Source organism: Euwallacea similis, chromosome 34 (genome assembly GCF_039881205.1).
Source record: "Euwallacea similis isolate ESF13 chromosome 34, ESF131.1, whole genome shotgun sequence".
In the NCBI taxonomy this organism is placed as follows: domain Eukaryota; kingdom Metazoa; phylum Arthropoda; class Insecta; order Coleoptera; family Curculionidae; genus Euwallacea; species Euwallacea similis.
In genome coordinates, this window is record NC_089642.1 from 985,059 (window position 1) to 1,006,984 (window position 21,926).

The window sequence follows — 21,926 nt, forward strand, 5'->3', positions numbered from 1 at the left end:
TGTAGTCTCCTCTTTTTTGTCGAATTATTCTAATAAAAACTTAATGAACAGAGGTTTTAGTTACAGTGTATAATAAAAACGATAATTAATTTTTGGGACTTTCAAAAAATTTTCAATTATATGGACCTATTTTTCGATATTTCTCTGTAACGAAAAGGAAAATCGAAATAGTGAGAACTGATTGAATTGTTTTGGAACAAGCAAAAACTTTCTGAAGAACACATTTTTCTCGTAAAATGAAAAATAAAAAACTTCCTCCTCTTGGCAACCCCATCTTGGGACATGCTTTATATACATTTTTAAATAAAAATTCTTTAAGTATACTTATTTAAATAACATATTATTTAACAACTAAAAAATGACACTGTTTATTTTTCTGTGGGTTTAGAATCAGGAAGTTGAATCTCTCTGGTAGGCAATCGTAATTTGGTAGCTAAGTTACTGGCAATTTTTCCAAAACCAAACCTGAAATATTAAGACTTTTATTAAACAGTATATTTTGACACATTGCATTGTAGGGGAATATTTGCGACGCGTCAATTTCGCATCATGTAGCATCGTTCATTAGATATAACATTGGTCACCTAATTTCGGAGAGAAAAAACATTCCGGAGCTCTGGGGTGCTCCATAGATTGGTTCTCCCAGTCTAACCGGGGGAATCCGGTGGTCCAGGTTCGACTGGGGACCCCGTTTGGTTTACTGTCATGTCCAGGTCTATATAGAGTGACGTCCAGGGCCTCTCGGTCGAACCTGGACTGGCAGGTTCCCCCGTCGGTATTCAATAGGGAATCGATTTTAGAGTTATGTGAATAACATTTTGCAATATCTTGTATTAACTCGTTACACTCTTTATTCATTTTCATTTGAAAAAATGTGGAATTTATTCAACAAGTACTATCTAAACAAATATGTAATGCTAGGTGTATGATACTCCAACTTACAAGGGAAGGGACTCAAGTGACCCCCCGATTTTAAAGAAATTTTGCAGAGAAGTAGTTTAAACCTATCTAAGAATAGTGATATATATTTTATATGCCATCTTCAAGATTTAAGCGGTGAAAACTACCCCCAAAGTTTCGCCAATTTTTTGTGTTTTGTCAATAATTTTTGATTCAGATGAGTTAAAACAACAAAAAAAGCGAAATGTTCCTTTTTCAATTCGCCATCGACCTGTCAAGGTCTGGAAAAAATATAATTTTTAGTTTTATTTTCGAAAATTTCACTTTTTTTTAACCAAAAAAAGTGACATTTTCGGGGGGGGGGGGGTCACTTGGATCCTTTCTCTTGTTAGTGAAATGCGGACAGTGCCAGGGAAATTACTTGCACTGAGCCTGTGTTAATCATAAACGGTGACAGTAGCCAAATTTGACATGAGTGAGATTAAAAATTCAATAAATGTCAAATTCAGCAACTATCATGGTTCGTTATTTATACAGAATATCATATAACTAAGCAATAACTATTTTCATCTTCTCTCATATCGTTTTCCAAATAGCGAAAAATTGACGAAAATCATTTTTGCCTTATGTGACTGTTGAAATATTTTATAATACTTTAGGAATTTTAAAGTGTCACTCACGGTAATTGATGTGCTCCACTTCCAGGTCTCCTAACTCTCCTACATCGACCTTTCTTATCCTTTGTAAACCCATTAGCACATTTTCGATAATTCGACACCTCGCTTTCCAATATTGTAGTTCCTCCATGTTGCATTTCCTCCCCTGGCACAATCCCCACAGCAGGAGGTGGAGACCCTAATACTGGACCAGAAGCCTCGACTATTTGTACTTTAATTTTACCTGGAGTCATCGATTCTATCGGCAATAGAGAAGAAGACGTTCGTGTAGGTAGTAACAAGGAAGTTGGGGAGAGTGTGGAACTAATGAAAATGTCGTTGACTATTGAATTCGTTGAGGGTGGTTCTGTTGAATCTATGGCGTCGTCCTCTAAGAGGATGGGGATTTTGGATGTGTCTGCATTTGAGGTATTAAGTGGTTGTGGATTGCTAACAGTGGTAGTTGAAGGTTTGCCATGTGAGTTTATGGTAGAACTTGCTGGAAGGGAGGGTAACGACACAGCGTTGTTAGTCCCAGAATTTACAATCGAGGGTGCTGATGTTGAGGAGGTGGTGGTGGATCGTTTGATTGTGGTTGATGTAGATGAGGAAGCTGTGGGTTTGATTGTGAAGTCTGCGTAGTCGTAGTTGTAGTCATATTCCTATAACAATATACAGGAATGAAACAATACAGATTGGAATCGCGAAGAGGACATTCTTTGTTTTAGTGAAAAACGCTCAGACACCTGTATTACCATTTCTAGACTAGACTTTGTGTAAAAATGTTATTATACAGGTGGCTTTAACAGGACGTTCATATACATACTTGCATCCGGTTGATAAATAGGTGACATTTTAACGGCACAAAACAGGCTGTAAACTTCCACTTTTAATGTCTAGGTTAAGAATTGGCATTTTTGCTGTTCGAGCAAGTATTATTTTACCGCCTGTTTTGTGTAATTTTTCACTTTTTTACCTATTTTCTGCTTTTTTGCTTACTAGGGTAACTAACTATTAGTTACCCATTGGGTTTTTGAATAGAATGTGTGCTACTAATAAGTTTCATTTTAGTTATTCAAAAAAATTTAACAAATTAAGCATAAAATGTGACTTGATAACACATGTTGATTTTTTTCGCTTAATTTTTAATTAATCTTCTACATGAATTATGCGTTATTTTTGCTCTAAACGGTAAAAAAATCACACTTAGATGTAAAACGGAAAGATACTTTCACAAATTTGAAGTGTGATGCGTTCCATTTGAAGTTGGATATACACAAGCAAAGTTCGACGAGTCTCAAATAGAGAACATTCGGCATTCGGTAAGTGCCAAGTAAATATGGATGGATCGCTCTAGTGAAACACTGGTTGTTCGTGGTATTATTCGCCATTATCGTTTAAAGTAATAAATATTTCCAAAACAAGCATTTGCTTGAGTTGAGAGTTTGCCAATTTGATAGTTACATAACGAACAATTTAAAAGGTAGTTCACTAATTAGTGATTAATCAGGATTCGCCAAATGCTGAAATATCGCTAATAATAAATTAACACCAGCGGCGTGGGGTTAATTATAAGAAAATGGAGTTTATGGGATTGAGACGAAAAATCGGTTTTTACTGAACAATTTGACCAATTGAATACCAACCAGTTTTACAATTCAAAAAGTGCGATAATTATACTTAAAATGATTTGGAGAAATTCAGAAGCTTGCAGAAGGGCATCTTATAAAATTAAATTCTACTTTCAATACTTCTTTGTATTAACAAATTTTTATTGGCCGAGCAAAGGACAACGTTTAAAAATATATTAAATATGTCAAATATTATTTCATTTCTCTCGAATTTTTTTGATCAACTTCTATAACATATCGCCTTTTGGACTTCAATGATGCATACATGTATTCAATGAAGTATATATTTTCTAAATAAATCAGAACGGCACCTATTAAACTATAACGCTGAATGAAACTGTTAAAATTTTCAACAAAAAGAAATTTTTGTTTTTAAATTCCACAAACTCTATATTGTACGCCACTGAATATTTTTATTAGAAATGAGTGCTTGTTGCGCTTTGGATGGTGCGTGTTATTGTTTAATTATAAAATGGTATATTTTAAAAGAAAAATTGAATTTGATGAAATTGTGGTATTTTTATAGCAACACAATGTGTTTATAAAATCTTGAAGACATTTCATCCTTTGTTTTTACCAAGTCCTTAATAAAAAATTGAAATGTTTCACGACTCTAAATTCACACCCTGTACAATGAAAATGCATTACGAAAAATAACCTATGCTAATGACATATCAAAAAAGGATAACGCTTTCCACCACAGACTGAAAATGCTACATCGGGAGAGAGATATCGAAGTTAAAGGTGGCCAACTTTTGATATTTTTTTGGCTTTTTCATTTCATCTAATGCTTAATATAACATAATAATAGAAATAAAATAAAAGTTCGAGAATTGTGATTACTGCTCGTTAATTGTAGTTTGAAAACACACAAAATCCTCGTATCTTTTATGATTTTTGAGATCTCAATAGTGAGCAGCGAATTTGAATTACCCTGTATAGTAGAAGTAGAGTAGACTCTAATGCAGAATACATTCCTGATTCCAGAGTTAAGTAAAGATTATGAATATGTCTGAATTATTAGGGAACATGGGAAAAAATATATATCAACATTAAAAATCTCAAAATTCAATCAAGCTTCATCATTCAATCATTTTGATTTAATGTACAAAAAGCATTTCAGAATATGTATTTTTTAGAAATCTCAGAACTTTTCCTGACTCTGAAAAAGGCAAAGTATTCTATTTAAAATCCTATCAATCAATTTTGATATTTTTAAGGAATTTATATGTGGAAACCAAAATTTTCTAACAGAATATATTAAAAAATAATACCAATTAACTCGGTATTTACAATGTGTCTCACTTAAAATGAATACAGTTTTATGTTTTTTTTTTATTTTTAGAGGTAAAAAAATAATTTTTGGTACCCTTGCAGAGCTCCATAAATTTCATATTTTACAGTATTTAACATTAGCAAAATTTCGGGGCGTCGCCTACTGCCATTGATGAACATAACAACTTTTCTAATATTTAGTTTCGTGTTAGAGATACGGAGAAATTTATTGAAAAAGTTGTTTAAAATTTATTTTAAGTCTATGTATCGATTTTCACTGAAAAATCCGCTATTTTAGTTTTTTAATTATCTTGTGTCAATAAATAATGATCAACAAACAAAAACACAGACAAAAAAAATTAATAAATTGAAATTAAATAACTCTTTACAATATATCAAATGTAAGATTATCGAAAAGGAACTGATTCAACTAGTCCACCTTCCAGACAGATACATTTTTCAATCTGCTTATGATTATTATTAACAACTCTTCTAAGTTCTATTTCTGTTATTTTATGACAAACTTCAGTAATTTTTTGACACAATTTATTATTATTTGTAGGCTCTACTTTGAATACCTTATTCTTGATAGTACTTCAGAAATAAAAATCTAGAGGTGTAATATCTGGAGAACGAGGAGGTCACATTTCAAAAGAGTTATTTTTACCAATCCACTTTAATGGAAAATGTTGATTTAGCTAATCTTGAATCAATCGAGATTTGTGAACAGAGGCACCATCTAAATGAAAATATTTTTTGTCGCATATTGAGAGGCAAATCTTCAATAATATCCCATAATTCTTTGTTAAAAAAATTAAGCAGGCTGTTTGCGTTAAACGTAGTGTTAAGGAAAAAAAGGCCCAATTATTCTATCGTTTAAAATGCTGCACTAAACATTAATTTTTTTTTAAATATTGGTCTTTGCAAATAATAATCCAGTGAGGATTTTCTACAGCCCAATATTTGCAATTTTGTGAACATACCGTTCCGTTTGCAGTAAATGTAGCTTCCTGAATGAACATAATTTTCATTAAAAATTTTAGATCATTTAAAATGTTTTCTTGGACCTAAGAACAATAATAAAACCTTTTATTTTTGTCACCCTCCATCGAAGTGTGTAAATATTTGATTTTAAATGGCTTTATCCCATGACGAAGGAAACATCTTCCTAGATCCTTGATTTTTTGAAAAATTTAGTCTTAACAACAAATTATTTAAACTGGCTCTGGGATTTTCTTGGTTTACGGTCGAAATAGTTGGATCTTGAGGGTTTTACCGATGTCTACGAACTGGTTTGCCGTGAATTTTTACTACATAACCAGTAGTATTGAACAACCTGTTTATCTTAACTCCTATTGCACGTTGAATAGCAAGCCGAAGTGGATGGCTTCTATTAAATCCACGAGCAATTTCTCTACAACTTTAAACATTGTCTCCAAATAATTTCTTTATTTTAATTTTTTTTTTGTAATATAAGATATTCGACGGGCGTTTATAATTTTACTTGCTAAACTGCGAACAATACAAACAACTATTGTGTTGAAATAATAGAATATCTGTTTATTAAATTGTTCATTAAATTGTTTTTGTTTCCATAATTTTTGTATTGATGGCCTACTAGTAATATTAAATATGAGAATTAAGGCATGAAAGATAATTAAAAAAATAAAAATGCGAATTTTTCGATGAAAATCGATACATAGACTTAAAATAATATTCTAAATAACTTTTTCGAAATCTTTAACGTGAAGTTAAATATCAAAAAAGTCACTTCGATTATTAATCGCAGTAAACGACGCGCCGACATTTTCCCATATCAAATACCGTAAAATATGCAGTTTATGGAGTTCTATAAGTATCAAAAATTATTTCTTTACCTCTGAAATAAAAAAATATAGGACTGTATTCATCTTAAGTGGGACACACTGTATATCAACCTTATGTCAAAAATACTTTTTACGAGAACATAGAATGCTAAAAATTCAATAGAAAAATCCTTTATATTTTAACTTCTTGCAAACCGATTAAAATGTGATAGGAATCAATTTTTTTTTACTTTAAAACTTTCCCGATTTACCCGACTCTTCCAATACCCGCTAGTGATATGCTATATCCACATACCTACACTAAAGCACATTTGGGACAAAGTTGACAAATATTTTTTCATAATAATATTAATATTCGCATAAATACTTACCGACAAAGTGTCATCTCCCAATAACGCGATAATTTGAAAATCTTTGAGATGCAGCTGAATGTTATAATCACCCGTTTGTCTCTGATCATAAATGAGCTGCGGCGCATCTCGTCCTTTGCCCTTTGACCTATAGGGCACCGACCCCGCAAAAGCCACCAACCAAAGAACGAGCAACGAAATGGCCCTAATTAACAATGGGTCAAATGATGAAGATATAGAAGCGCCCGCCATCCTGCCGACTTCTAAAACTACTGCCACTAAAATATTCTTCGGGTCATCTTTTTCTTGACGATCTTCATGCGAATCAGTAATTGCCTCAGGCTATAGTTTAGAAGTCCAAGTCAAGTCGATGACTTTCCGTCGACATACCCGTTGCAAACGGAATATTCAAAAATGATTGCTCGTGTTAAGATTGTTATTTTATTGGAACTTTCAGATTGATATACAGAGTGGACGAAGTGGAGAAATGCGGGATCAAACAGTAAGCGATAATAACAGTTTAATAGAAAACAGATATTTTTTCGTTTTTATCTGCTATTTGAATTTGGCATTATTTTCAATTGAATACAATCGGCATTATATTAAACTCAAATAATTCAAAAATCTTTTTTGGCAAAACAAAAAGAAAATATGTTTTCCCTGTATAAATAATAAACAGTGGTAGGGGTTGAATTTGACACATGAGTGAGGTTAGAAATTCAGCAAATATCACATTTTAATAGACAAGAAGAACACTTGTGATAAATGTTTTCAATGTACCAGGCTATACATATGTACATATGTATATTGAGCCGATGGTGAAATTTTTACTAACCCTGTACCCACTCTATTGTGGTTAAGAAAATTTCATATACGAAAGTTTGAATTTTCTTTCTGTTTTTTCAGAATATGTAATCAGAAGAAGCAAATGAGTTTTAAAAATTACAGAAGTAATACAAATTTAGTATTATTAATAATAATGCGACACCCTCTATATTATTGGATTTGTAAAGAGCCTGAAACAATTCTCTTTAAATACATATATGTATAAATCCATAATAATACAGGGTGGGTCTCGGAGGATTGCGCCCTTTTTAATAGTTTGTATCGAAAATTGTTTTTAGAGATATATGTAGGACCTTATAAGATGCATTTTAAAAATATTTTCATTTATACAGGGTATGCAAAAAAGATACACTTCAAACATACGTTTTTTTAAATGGAATACCCTATATTTTATTACATATTTGGAATTAGAAGAAGAAAATAGTAGAAATTTGTATAATACACATTAGATCTAAAACAAACATTTCTTAAGAAATTTAAGAAAATATAAAAATGCAAGGGTCAAGACAACATTTTTTTTCCAAGTGAAACGAGTTACTTGATTGTTATTTTTTACTATTACTTCTTAAGTACCAACTATTCTTCGAACTAGAATGAATCTTTACTAAACTGATATACAGAGTGAGCAAAAAGGGTGGTCAAATTTTATTCACTTATAATTTAGTATAATTTTTTTATTGCAAAAGAAATGTATACATTTTTATGTATTAATTAGAATCACTAATTAATGCCCTTTAAATTGATACTATAGTGTCCTGTACCTATCTTTTACCGTTTTTCCTTAATACGAAATTTTATTTAATATTCATTAATAACATTAAACAAAACAAATTATTGTCAGAGTATGCCATGGATTGGTTGTTATGGTTACAGAAGGGAGCTGATTATGGAGGACGAGTTTTAAAAGTATTTATTACAGTTTAACAGATTCTCAAAAAAAAATAAAAATTTACAGTAAATGTTCGAAATGATGGCCATCAGTTAAATACATAATTTAATAGGTTTTCGAAAAGAAAATTTTACTTTTGATAACATATCTGGTGTTACTTCTCTAAATGCATTTTGAATTTGGATTTTCATATCCTCCTTTATTGTTGGTGGTAAATTGTATACTGCATTTTTAATGAAGCCCCACATAAAAAAGTCCATGCTGGTAAGATCGGGTGATCTTGCGGGCCAGAACAAAAGATCACTTCGACCAATCCACCTTCGCGGAAACATAGTGTTGAGAACTTCTCTTACATCTCTATGAAAATGTGTGGGTGTTCCATATAATTGCAACTACATTTTCCTTTTAATTATTAATGGTAGTTCTACTAATAATTTTACAAGTCTATGTTCAATAAAGTCTTTTGAACAGTTGGTCAATTAAATGCCCTTCACAAAAGTAAGGTCCTATAAAGAAAGTATTTAAAATACCACCCTATACATTAAGGGACCATCTATGTTGTTGATCGAGTGTACGGAAAACTAATGGCTTTTCATCAGCATAATAATGGAAATTATGCCTGTTAATTAAGTCATTTTTATGAAAAGTCGATTTATCCGAAAATTTGTCCTGAAAATCCAAAAAAATTGTCATTTTGTACACTTTTCCAAAACGAAACGACAAAAGTCAATTCAATTGATGAACAAACAATTGATAATCAATTTCGTATAATTCTTGATGTAACTGTATATGATAAGGATGAAATTTAAAATTTTCTTCAATTCTTCCGACAGTCCTCTTTATACCAAACAGTTTTTCAAGAGTACAGTGACTTATGTAAGGGCCGTCGATCATAGATTCTCTCACATTAAATTCATTTTCTATGGAATGAATATGTTTAACTTTTGTAACTTTTGTTTTTTTTTCGCTCCCGTCTCTCTAAAAGTTTACAACAATCTTTCACAAGTCCGTTTATTTGGATACCTTCCCTCCAGATATTTTTGTTCATAAACTGTTGAAGATAGAAAATACTTTTCTTCACACTCACCAATTACAAGTAATACATTGATTTTCTCTTGTGAAGTGTAGTTTGTTACTTTTAACTATAAACTTATGAAATTTGATCAAAAAGAGATACTTGTGTAAAATAAGATCACTTATTATCGTATGATGTTCAGACCTTATCGTAAGCATAGCAACCAATCCAAGGCATACTCTAACAATAATTTGTCTTCTTTAATGTTATTAATGAAAATTAAATAAAATCTCATATTAAGGGAAAACGGTAAAAGATAGGTATAGGACATCATAGTATCAATAGAAAGGGTATTAATTATTGATTAATTATTACATAAAAATGTATACATTTCATTTGAAATACGAAAGTTATGTTAAATTGTAGGTGAGTAAAATTTGACCATTCTTTTTGTTCATCTTGTATATCAGTATAGTAAAGAATTCATCCTAGTTCGAAGAATAGCTTGTACTTTAGAAGTAATAGTAAAAAAATAGATGTCAAGTAATTCATTTCACTTAGGAAAAATATTTTCTTTACCCTTGTATTTTTATGTTTTCCTAAATTTCTCGAGAAGTTGTTTGTTTTAGACCTATTGTATGTTATACAAACTTTTACTATTTTTTTCTTCTAATTCCAAATATGTAACAAACTATAGGGTATTCCATTTAAAACAAAAACGTATGTTCGAAGTGTATCTTTTTTTACATTCCCTGTATAAATAAGAATATTTTTAAAATGTACCTTATAAGGTCCTACATACATCTTTAAAAACAATTTTTGACATAAACTATTAATAAGGACGTAATCCTCCGAGGCACGTCGGGTGTCCCTCCCTGTATAAGTGATCATTCAGGAGTTTAGATAATTTTTTTTTTTTTGAATATGAGTTAGCACTTAGTGAACTTATACAGGGTGGTCCAATTGCTATGGGCCACTATTGCTATCTTCTAAACCATGGACATTACAAGTTCAGTTAAATTAGACAAAAGTTGTCAAATTTGATGACAAGTTAAGATCTCGAGACACTGTTGCCAAAATTTGTTCGGTTTCGGAAATATTGGAAAAAAATAAAATTTTGCCAAAAACGTGTTTTGTAAATAAACCGAAAACTAAGGGTTTTAGAAAAAAGTTTGTCTCATAACATTTTATTGTTTTTTAAGCTTCTACACACTAATGATAAATTTTCAAAAATAGCACTTTTAGTTTCTGAGATATCGACACTAACTTCAATTTTTTAAATGCGGACCTTGATTTTTCTTTTATTATTTTAAATGCATATTTTATCCTAATTTCACTGATGAATTACATGTTTACATTTGCCGACGTTTCGTTAGAAAAATTCATCACCAGAGTTTATTCCCTAAAAAATACGAGGCCAACCCTCGATTTGGGTTGTAAATTACATGTAGGCACACTTGCTACAATTAATTACAAATGTTAAAAATGTTCCCCATTACTTTGAAGACATTTTCGAGCGTTTTTTATAACTTTTTTGTAAATTATTTAACATGATAGGCGTCAGTTTTTCACAGGCGGCTCGAATTAAAAAAATAATTTTAAATATTTTCAACAAGACGGTGCTCCAGCACATCGTCATCGTTGCTGCAATAGATATCTAAATACTTGGAAACTCAACGCTTGGATTGGAAACAATGGTCCTATAAGCTGGCCACCTCGATCACCAGATATCACGCCCATGGATTTTTCGGTGTGGGGTTTTATTAAAGATCAGATCTATCAAACACCCCCCGTAGATTTGGACGACCTTATTTTTAAAATTCGAGCTGCGTGTGAAAAACTGAACCCTATTATGTTAAATAATTTACAAAACAGAGTTATAAAAAACGCTCGAAAATGTCTTCAAAGTAATGGGGAACATTTTTAACATTTGTAATTATTTGTAGCAAGTGTGCCTACATGTAATTTACAACTCAAATCCAGGGTTGGACTCGTATTTTTTAGGGAATAAACTCTGGTGATGAATTTTTCTAACGAAACGTCGGCAAATGTAAACATGTAATTCATCAGTGAAATTAGGATAAAATATGCATTTAAAATAATAAAAGAAAAATCAAGGTCCGCATTTAAAAAATTGAAGTTAGTGTCGATATCTCAGAAACTAAAAGTGCTATTTTTTAAAATTTACCATTAGTGTGTAGAAGCTTAAAAAACAATAAAATGTTATGAGAAAAACTTTTTTCTAAAACCCTTAGTTTTCAGTTTATTTACAAAACCCATTTTTGGCAAAATTCTATTTTTTTCCAATATTTCCAAAACCGAACAAATTTTGGCAACAGTGTCTCGAGATCTTAATTTGTCATCAAATTTAACAACTTTTATCTAATTTAACCGAACTTGTAATGTCCATGGTTTAGAAGATAGTAATAGTGGCCCATAGCAATTGGACCACCCTGTATAGAGTAGACCCAAGTTCATATGTTTGTTCTTCCTGGAAAAATATCATACTTTGGTAAAATTTGTTAAACTTGTAAAATGTTAACAGTTTTCGATATACAGGGATATGCAATATATTATTTAAAGTACAATTATTTTTTTAAATTAAAGGTCGGATAGTTTTTGAGATATTAAATTAAAATTTTGACATGAATAAATTGATTTAGATTTACTCAACTAGCCGGATCAAGTGATTACTAGAATCTATAATCTGTTTATTATAAAAGCAGACTGACGTCATCACACAAATAATACGCAGTGTTGCCAAACCTGACATAGTTTGGGAACGTCCCGGATTAAAATAAATTTTAATAATAATAATGTTTTTTTTTTCTATTTTAATAATATAGAATAAATTTCCCTCTCGCACAGCGGTTAGAGGCAATAAAGGACAGTTGTTATCTCGCTCCTGTTTAAAATATTGAATTAAAGACACAAGGAGTTGTTTACACTGGCTATTTAAGTGTTTTAGTATTATTTTGCTAATTCGTTCTTAAAGGAACAGATTTTAATGTAAAATAATAAAAATTCGAACAAAAATAAATTAAAAAAGAACTGAAAAACAAAAAATACACAAAAACCAAATTTTGCGCTCAAAATTTTGACAAGTTAATATTCAAAATTCCCGAAAATGTGTGTCAACGTCACATCAGGTTGGCCCGAAAACGGAGTAACTAGATGCGCAAATCGCATTGCAACAAACAAAGATAAAGCTATATTTGTTGTTGATTGGCAACAGTTTGTCCTTATTTGTGACGTCAGTTTGTTTTTATAATAAACAAACTTTACATGATGATATCTATGAAATCAGATGCCCTTTTAGCCTATCTAAATCTTTTGTATCGCGACATTGACCATTTTTTTCTAAAAAATCAAAATCTTTGTTCTATTTAGAAACTCTGTCATTTTACTATACACATAACTGACACCATTTTAGAGTCATTTGTAAAAATATCAGATAATGCATGCCACTTTCCTATTAATGTATGTTTATTTATATTTTCTACTTCTATTATCTTAGTATCTAATCTTAAAAAGACGTAGAAAATACGACGTGTTTGTTCCAAAATTTTTACAAGTAACTAAAACGGTGACAGCTTTACAGTAAAATGAAGAACACGAAAAAGTTTCTAAACTGAACTTCGAATTCGACTTGGAAAGAAATGCTCAATGGTACACTACAAAAGAGTTAAGGAGGTAAAAGGGTATCTAACCCCATGAGCAAACCTCACAGAAAACTATATTTTTCATATTTAAAGTTTTTTCCTAGCCACAATAATAAAACATTTTTATCAAAATAAAAGCAATCATCCACCCTATGAGCACTAAAACTCGCGTTTAAACTAAACTAAAAAAGCGTTTACACCCCGGTATATTTATTCCATGGGTGTATGGTAATAACGTGATCACTTTAAATAAAAGAACCGTTAAGGTCTGAGAATCGTTCGTCTAACTTCGATTTAATCACATGTAATTTAAACCGAATCATGTTTTTAGACGTGTTTAAAATTGGATTTGGTTTTTACACATTCTCAGACATGTCTGCTTTTGCATACAGTCCTCTAGCGACAGATCTGCATATGAAGTTTTTATCAAACTACTGAGGATTCGCCTAAAACCGTAGTTGTTTTTTCTTTAATAATTTTCTTGATTATATGCAACTATGTGCAATATTAATTATATGTAGAAAGTGTACTATATTAAACTACACGACTGAAAAGCATCTGTAGAAATGTAATACTTGACGTCTGTATATGAAGACACGGTTTTTATGTTTTAAAAAATACATATGTTGTAAGTGGAAGAAAAGGGATGGCGGTGTTTTAGGAAACAATTATACAGAGTGTCTTTAAAATACACCGAGAAACTTTAAGAGGTGGTGAAAGACATCAAAACAAACTTTTTTCTTTAATAAACATATGCCCCCAAAAGTGCTGTTAGGGCTGTAGAGCAAATAAAATATTTTAAATCATATCAAATAACTAAATCAATTTTAATTTAGTTGGGCATCACTGTCTTTTGTTGAACATTTTTTGTTTTAACTGTGTTTGTTGTTAGGGAACACAAACATTTCTTTCCAGAATTAGACATTCCGAAGATGCCAATTTTAAGACCGTAGTAGGTATTATTTGTACACTATGATTATTTAATTTGCATAGTAACATTCATTTTGTTGATATTTTAAATCAAAATTTGTATTGAAAATGGACGTTCACTTCTCATTTGAAGAACTTACCGATGTGCACCGATAGATTGGAAGAGAATGTCCTGTAGCATGGCCCGCGCGTTCTCCTGATCTCAACACCCTGGATTTTTTTTCTTTGGGGTTATTAAACCTCTGGTCTACGAAACGCCTATTCGTAAGCAGAAAGATGTCTTAGCAATAATAATGGCCAGTTGCACACGTCTTGCAGCTATTTCCGGAATATTCCATAGGGTTAATGAACCGACGGTGCAATCTTTATATTAAAGCAAATGGTCAATTTGAGCAATTATTATAAGCCATTGTTTACTTATCAATAAAACAACGTCTAATAACGTCTAACATGAACAAAAAGTGAGTATAATGGCCCAAACCATATTGCCTTCTTTCTGTTCAAAACGGCCCATTCGCGGGGATATGTTTATTTAAGAAAAAAGTTTGCATAGACGCCTCCCACCACCTCTTGAAGGTCTTTAAAAATATATTTAAGTTTCTCTACATCAAAATTAAGTTCTTTTATTGTTTGAATATTTTTTTTACAATATATTTCACGTCAGTGGTAGTTACTCTTTCTAGTTATTCCCAGTTGTTTAGTGCAAGAGTTTAGCGATTAGAGGGAAGTATTTTTTGAATTTACTGTAACGAAATTGCAGCCTTAGGAAACTTTCGACCTTCTTTCTTTGATTTGAACAAATTCAGCTCACCTTCAGCTCTTTCAGTATCTAGTTTTTTCTCACGCTATGTATTATGTAATCTAAACATTTGATTTCTCTCTTGCAAATTTCAGCATTTTCTTGGTTTGAACGTCACGTTCGTTTCTCTAATTTTTTGAATTTTCTTGTAAGTTTAAATCGATGACTCTTACAGGTGTCACAGGCAACGTAAAAATATGCATCAAATCTACTATGTTTTGATTTCAACAGAAAGGAAACACTTTCCACCTGAATATGTTCCCTACTATTAAAACAATACTCTTTGAACATATTCACTTAGTAAAAAATTTACTCGTACCTACCGAGTATTGGTATAATCACCCAGAAACTTCTCCATTGATTCCAATTCTAGATATTTTTATCTTGCTAATTGTTGATCTTGATAACGTTTTATTGTGAAACATTAAGGAAAACAAATAACCGTTTCATAATTAAATGTTTAATATACGTACCTACATTTATATCATACATATTACTCTTCTTCGTTTATCCTAAAAGTATCACTTAAAACACATTAAATATTATTAAAAATATAGCATATTCTATAGCGAACAGTATTCAACGCCTTATTCACTTGCGAATTCTGTAAACTCTTATGTGAGTACGTTACACATACATCCAAATAATTATTAGGTACCTAATTGTTCTAATTAGTGCATATTCCAAAATTCACCGGACCGGGCACCGATGGTACTAAAGACTGAATTCTTTAACATTGAATTATCATGTCGTCGATTATGGTGAATTTTAGAGCATACTTACACGCATTTGCACCCACTTTATTTTAATGACCAATAAATTATTGGAGTATTTACGTAAAATTGATTATGCTTTAAAGAATACATAAAGTTTCCTTAAATAACAGTGCTAACGTTTAAGATACTATAGGTAAAGATTTCTAATTTATTAGTTTCTCATAAGAATCTATATAAATTAAAGTATGAAAGTTACTAACATGACTTAGATTTAAGTATTTAGACCTTCACTTCGAAGAAATAGAAAATGAAGAACTTTTCGTCAAAAGTGGTCGGAGTAATCCAGGAAGCCGTAATTTTCTATAAAGATACAAAAAATATTAAAAATAATGAATGTATTATATGTATATCGTTTTACATTACTAATGTGGCCGCAAAGTTAGTGCTTGCAAACATATTATAAGCAAAGATTAATATCTATGTTTCTCAGGTGGTCTCTTTCACAATGTTCAACATTGGAGTTTCCGAAGAACACTGACAATTACAGAATCGATTGAATTAGAAAAAAATTGAGCATTTTAACGTTCAAGAATTCATCTTGAAAACATACAGATTTATCCGAGACCAACAGGAAACTCGTATTCAGTCAAGTGTATTTATTGTATTTATGATCGACTGGAGATCCTCGAAAACCAATTACGAGTCTCTTTAATTCACATTACTTCGGTTAGTTCATTAATCTCCAATAAATCATATATCAACAAAAACGAGAAACGCTACGTAAATGGCGTTTGATTTCGTACTGTAGAAAATATCTACAGCGCCGCCCTCTACCTTTCCATCGCTGAAATATTTCAAATGACAGCAGTAGTGTGTGGTAATTGTTCACTATTTACGCTATTGTATCTTCATTTAGCAAGTTGAACATTACAGTTGAATGTTACTTAGGCGTGGACCAAAAAAATTGTTCTAAGCAATGAAAAAGACTTGCCGTTTGGATCCACTGTTAGTTGATGATGATTCTAGCTTTGGATCTAGCTTCTGACTGGGAGGAGTACTGCTTTCAATAACCAAAACTGTGGGCGGAGAGGAAGCGTCGATCTTTGATGGTTTACTTAATTCCATTTTGTCCTAAGAAAATAACGAAATATCTTATTCAGGCTAATTATTTCCCTGATAGACAACTGATCAAACCTAAAACGTTTTTAATACAGAAACTGAAAAAAAATATACTAAATAACAAACACCAAACATTTGCATATTAGGCACACGTGAGGGAACTAAGTCATATGAATAAGAAATGATCATCTTGTTTAAATACGTGCCTATCTATTTTATAAAAAAGATATTTACTGGCTTAAAATCTACTATACAGCTGTTACCAAAAAGACTGGTTGCCGTTTGATTGTTTTGCCTCGTTGCTATAGATATCGCTATTCAGCCGTAGGAAATGAGTTCGTTTCCTAATCGTTGCGCGCGCAACATGTGGGAAATGCAATTAATAATTCGGAAAACGAAGGTCTTTAGAAATCATTGTGGAGACATGATCAAGCCAATATCCTGATAGTCCTAGAAAAAAGATCTTTAAAAATTAATGACATTTTGATTTGATTTTTTTTGTTTCTAGAATCATTCGGAAATGACCAAACTTTAAATAAAGTTATTCGAATTAAAAAAATCTCACTTATAACGTTATTATTTTAATTTTTGTTTTTTTTTTTAATGTGAGGGCGTTTATTATAAGCCTCTTTATTTATTTCTTTTTTTCATTTCAGAGATTTAATATTTAAAAAATAGGAGCTGGAGAGATATACCAGAAGTGTTTGAAAGGTGGTTATTCATCAAAATTTTGCACAATTTTCACCTACATCACACTCCATAGCCAAAAAAGTGTCATTAATGTTTCGCATAAAACCCAATTAGGCTTCACCAATTGTTCTTTCAAACATTAAAACACTATATATTGTGAAACTCCTAACACATGTTGATACAATTTTTTTTTTCATTTCACTCATCTTCCTTAAAATTTTGCTATTTGAAATGTGTATCGCGCTGTAGATTTTATTTTTAATATATGTCAACGAAATTGTGAAATAGGGAAGTTGCATTTTGACATAACTAATTGAGAAATGGAAACATTCTATCACTTTTTTTGATTCTGAAAAGTTTCATTTTATTTGTCAAAATCAGAAAAAATTCTTTCCTTACGTTCACATGTTTTAATGACCAAGTCTTGGTGTTGGGCGTGATATACGAGAATGTGAACCTTAAAACAAAATTTTGAGAAAAAGTAGCACATATCGATGAGTTTTTCAAAAAGTTCAAAATTTGGCAATGCACATTATTTCCGAAGCGCAAATTTATGGCAACGTGAAAATGCACCTAAATTAAAGTCAGCTATTTATATGTATAATTAGGAAATCCTTAAATGCAAACTGCGATACGACTTACTGAAAATAACATTTCCTTTCTGTTTATTTTCACGTAAATTGAAGGAAAAGACGAAAAATTTTAGCGCTATCCTAGTTTTTGCCCAAAAGGATGCATTTCATAACTAAATAGTTACATCAATAGCTATTAACGTCATGGCTATTTACAACCCGATTAATTTTTGTAATTTCAAGTGTACTTACGGGCTTGACATTCACTGTTTTATTATCATTGTCAGCGACATCAATTATCTGAGTGCCTAATAGAGATTCTTCAGGCTTAGATGCATCAGGTCCTAATACAATATCAACGCTAGATTCCGGATACTCTCCATATAAAGCTGGTTCTAAAAGGGCCGCCGCCGCTAGTAATGAGTTTGGAGACCATACTAAAGACAACCCATCAACAGTCAACTAAAAGAACATCCCTTATATATCTCTACTTGAGCTCAAATAAATCAAACTTACTTTATAGTTTTCTGTTCCATTCTGTCTCTGGTCATACACAACATCAAATTTATCCGAATCATAGAGTCCCTCGTTCTCAAACTTTCTATATGGTGAACCGAAGGCACTAACCGCGAACATTGGAAAACCCAAATACCAAATTGCATCCCACATTTTGGGGCTCTATTGCATATAACACGAGACAAAGTGTCTATTTTCACACTTCGTAGATATTATGTTCTTTTTGTAAACTGTGTCGTCGAATGGTTCCGTGTTAAATGACAATAATTAACTGGAAGCATCTGCCTTATGAAGAAACGGTACATATCTAAAGACATGGGCGGTCAGTAGTACCTACTTGTTGATTTTGCATTTTTTGTGTTAGGAGACCAGCAAGTTTATTTTGTGTCGTTGGCCTTTAGTTTCAAGTGGTGTCGAGCCTTATTGCATTTCAGAACATTATACTTCCTTAAGGAATTATAGAGATACTTGCTCTATACAAGATGTCAGTTTCGTTTCTGGAGCTTAACCATGTGGTTGTGACCAAAGGCGCGGAGTCGGTTAAATTGGGGCAAATTTACAAAACTTGGAGTTCTAGAATATGTCTACCAATTTAATATTTAAAAAATTCTGAGGACTTTCGGAGGTATTCTAACATAATTGAAATTTCCGAAGTACGTTTTTGTTTTTTACTCAGGTTATTGAACGAGATAATTCAAAATGATTGACGTTTCGTCAATTTTTGAAATTCGATTTTTAAAAACCATCATCAACTTTGCTTTTTCTTATGGACGCCATCTTGGATTTTCACATTAATTTAGCTTTTTTTAGTACGTTTATGTACCACAAATTAAGATCCAGTCTTGCAATTGAGAGAAAATATCAAAAATCCTATTCTTTCCTTGAAAATAAAAGTTTATTGGAACAACGAGCAATTTATTTATTTTAAAAATAAAATATTATATGCATACAATACTGTTATCAGGTAAGTCATAATTAAGAACTCTTACCCCTAAATAATAATAATAAAAAGTAATCAACTAAAATTGGCGTTACACTGATTACAGCATCGTAATAAAGAGAAATTTTATTAAAAAATTAATAAAAAAAGTAGTTGATGATTTGGTTATAAACAGGGTGTTTTACTCATGAATATTTGTTTCCTGGAATTTCCGGCAACCTGTGGACGTTATTGTCATTTTTAGAAAATCCCAATAATAAAAACCTCAACTTCTTAACATTTTTGGTTTCTATTATCAATATCAGTTCTCGGTTAATGTTTGGCCAGGATTGATAGAAATTTGTTAATTTAAGCCCTACTGCATTCAATATATTGAAGTCAGATAGTTTTCTAAACGTTTTAAGATAGCAATTTCCTATTTTCCTGAAAAATGTTCGTTTTGGTAAAACAGCGAAGTTGGCTTCAACTGGATGAAAATTCGCCTTAGTTGCAGGTAAGTGACTACGTAACTGAGTAAAAATTATCCAGAAAAATGGATTGAGCGCAATGGTCTCATAAGATGGCTTCCTCCTAGCCCAAGATCCGACGGAGGAGTTCGGTCGTCCAAGAACGGATACGCGGGGTCCTCCAATTGGTCTTTCATAACCGAACTACTCCAGTCGGACTCGCCCGGTTAGATCTCAACCACCGAGGTCTAACCCGGTAGGATCTTGTTAGCCAAAGAGATACCTGTTACTAGCATTATGAATGGAATGATTTGCACTCTTTCGTTTTTATATTGCGTCTCTATTTTCATTGCGAGTTCTCAATACAGTGAAACCTTTCATAAACGGACACCGTTGGTTCCAGCTTTTTTGTCCGCTTGTAGGGTGTGTCCGCTTGTCAGAAAGGTGGAAATAAAAATAAAAAATAATATTGCATATTTTTTTATGGTTTTAAAAACCTAAATTAAAATAAATTCCAATTCAACATAACAGCTTAATTAAAGTTAAAAAAATCTGAAATTTTTGAATGTTTCATCGTTTTTTGTTTTTCCTTGAGTGAACAACTTTGAAAATGGGATTCCACACTTAAAATTCTGAAATGCCATAAAATCGTCCTGAGCAAACATTTTTAATTCTTCAATCACTTTCAGACCTTCACTATAAGATTTTATTGAAGAAATTTTAGTGATTATAACTTTTTCCTCATCATTTTCTTGCATGTCTTGCTCACGCTCTTCTGGAAGTTCGTAATCAATGTCGCATTGTTCTTCTGTACAAATTGCTTCGTCTAAGTTTAGATATTCTGACGATTACACAGTGCTACAGATTTCTTCACAATTTCTTATGCGACTAGCTAAAATTAACAAAGGCTTCTTGTTCATATTCTCCTTTAGAGGCAGGCAAAGAACCTTCATTTTTCTTAAATCCAGCTTTAGCAAAACAGTTTTTAATAGTGGCTTGGGAAACATTATTCCAAGCCGTATGTATAAAATACAAAGCTTCCAGAATATTTATAGATTTAGCCAATTCTGAAGCAGATAAAGCAGTTAAATAAATATAATATATAAATAAATAAAATAGTTAAAATATATTTTAAAATTAAGTCTCGATAAAAGAATTTCATACTTTTAATTATGTTTTGGTCTAAAGGCTGACACGCCGAGGTACAATTGGGAGGTAAAAAACATATTTTCATGTTTTCTAAATTGAGGTCCCGAGGACGTGTAACGGCATTATCCAGAAATAAAATCCAGAATAGAAAAAGGTATTTTTCTATTCTGGATCCTCATTCTTCTGTCCATATCTGAAAGCCATTCCTTCATTATATCACGGGCCATCCATGCTTTGAAATTTGACTTCCACGTAGCTGGTAAATCTTTGATAGGAACACTTTTAAGTGTGCGTGGACGGGCAGCTTTTCCGATAACCAATAACTTTTCTTTTTCTCCATTCATACTAGCACAGAATAAAATAGTTGAGTCTCTCTTTCCACATTTTGTTACCGACACATTTTTCAGATTTAAGTGCCAATGTTCTGTCTGGTAATGCTCGGAAATATAAACTATTTTCATCTGCGTTGTAAATGTCTTGTGGTCTATATCCAAGAAGAAGAGATGGTAACTTCTGTAAAAATTCACTGACATTTAGTGGGGTAACATCTGCTGACTCGCCAGATATGGATTTAAAACTTATATTGTGCCTTCTTCTTCATTTTCCTAGCCGACCATTAGAAGTGCTGAATTATTCGCATTTTAACCTGCAGGCTATTTCTTTAGCTTTAGCTTTTATCAGTGGTCTTGGTATCGGAATGTTTTGGCTTCTTATTCGAAAGAACCAAACCAGACATTTTTTAATGAATTTTCTGTAGAACATTTTTTAATTTGTTAAGTTTTAGCCCTAAACCATCACCAGATTGCCACATTTTACTAAGTTTCTCTTTTTCTTGTAAAATGTCTGCTGCCTGGGATTTTCCTATTTTAAATCTTAAAAAAATTTTCTTAAAATGTTTTCAACCAGGTTTTTGTTATTAACTTACTTCTCTGCTAACTCTGCTAACTACACATAAATTAGCCCTTTTCAGCAATATTTATAAATTCTATTTTTTCTTTT

General features: G+C 31.6%; 3 protein-coding genes across 3 annotated transcripts; all 3 read right to left on the reverse strand.

Moving 5' to 3' along the window:
- Positions 1-292: 292 nt before the first annotated feature.
- Positions 293-6,997, reverse strand: LOC136418350 (uncharacterized). Its single transcript, XM_066404388.1, has 3 exons — positions 6,660-6,997; positions 1,581-2,218; positions 293-465 (listed from the first exon to the last, which is right to left on the reverse strand). Exons 1-3 carry the CDS (start codon positions 6,888-6,890, stop codon positions 369-371), a joined length of 966 nt encoding a protein of 321 aa, XP_066260485.1. The 5' UTR covers positions 6,891-6,997; the 3' UTR covers positions 293-368.
- A 9,248-nt stretch (positions 6,998-16,245) lies between these two features.
- On the reverse strand, positions 16,246-18,818 carry LOC136418313 (uncharacterized). Its single transcript, XM_066404342.1, has 4 exons — positions 18,393-18,818; positions 18,129-18,338; positions 16,487-16,626; positions 16,246-16,339 (listed from the first exon to the last, which is right to left on the reverse strand). Exons 1-4 carry the CDS (start codon positions 18,543-18,545, stop codon positions 16,246-16,248), a joined length of 597 nt encoding a protein of 198 aa, XP_066260439.1. The 5' UTR covers positions 18,546-18,818.
- Positions 18,819-20,155: 1,337 nt separating this feature from the next.
- LOC136418314 (uncharacterized) lies at positions 20,156-21,012 on the reverse strand. Its single transcript, XM_066404343.1, has 4 exons — positions 20,943-21,012; positions 20,672-20,845; positions 20,420-20,619; positions 20,156-20,275 (listed from the first exon to the last, which is right to left on the reverse strand). The coding sequence occupies exons 1-4, from the start codon at positions 21,010-21,012 to the stop codon at positions 20,156-20,158; spliced, it is 564 nt and encodes a 187-aa protein (XP_066260440.1).
- Between the last annotated feature and the right edge of the window lie 914 nt (positions 21,013-21,926).

Coding starts and splice junctions, on each gene's coding strand:
- LOC136418350 (XM_066404388.1), bottom strand. CDS start 6,890: ATGGCGGGCGCTTCTATATCTTCATCATTTGACCCATTGTTAATTAGG. Junction 2,219..6,659: donor TGGGAGATGACACTTTGTCG/GTAAGTATTTAT, acceptor ATATTGTTATAG/GAATATGACTACAACTACGA. Junction 466..1,580: donor AGTGGAGCACATCAATTACC/GTGAGTGACACT, acceptor TTAATATTTCAG/GTTTGGTTTTGGAAAAATTG.
- LOC136418314 (XM_066404343.1), bottom strand. CDS start 21,012: ATGAAAATATGTTTTTTACCTCCCAATTGTACCTCGGCGTGTCAGCCT. Junction 20,846..20,942: donor AGACCAAAACATAATTAAAA/GTATGAAATTCT, acceptor TATCTGCTTCAG/AATTGGCTAAATCTATAAAT. Junction 20,620..20,671: donor AGAAGCCTTTGTTAATTTTA/GCTAGTCGCATA, acceptor TGTAATCGTCAG/AATATCTAAACTTAGACGAA.
- LOC136418313 (XM_066404342.1), bottom strand. CDS start 18,545: ATGTGGGATGCAATTTGGTATTTGGGTTTTCCAATGTTCGCGGTTAGT. Junction 16,627..18,128: donor AAACAGTGAATGTCAAGCCC/GTAAGTACACTT, acceptor TTATTTTCTTAG/GACAAAATGGAATTAAGTAA. Junction 16,340..16,486: donor ACTAACAGTGGATCCAAACG/GCAAGTCTTTTT, acceptor GAAATATTTCAG/CGATGGAAAGGTAGAGGGCG.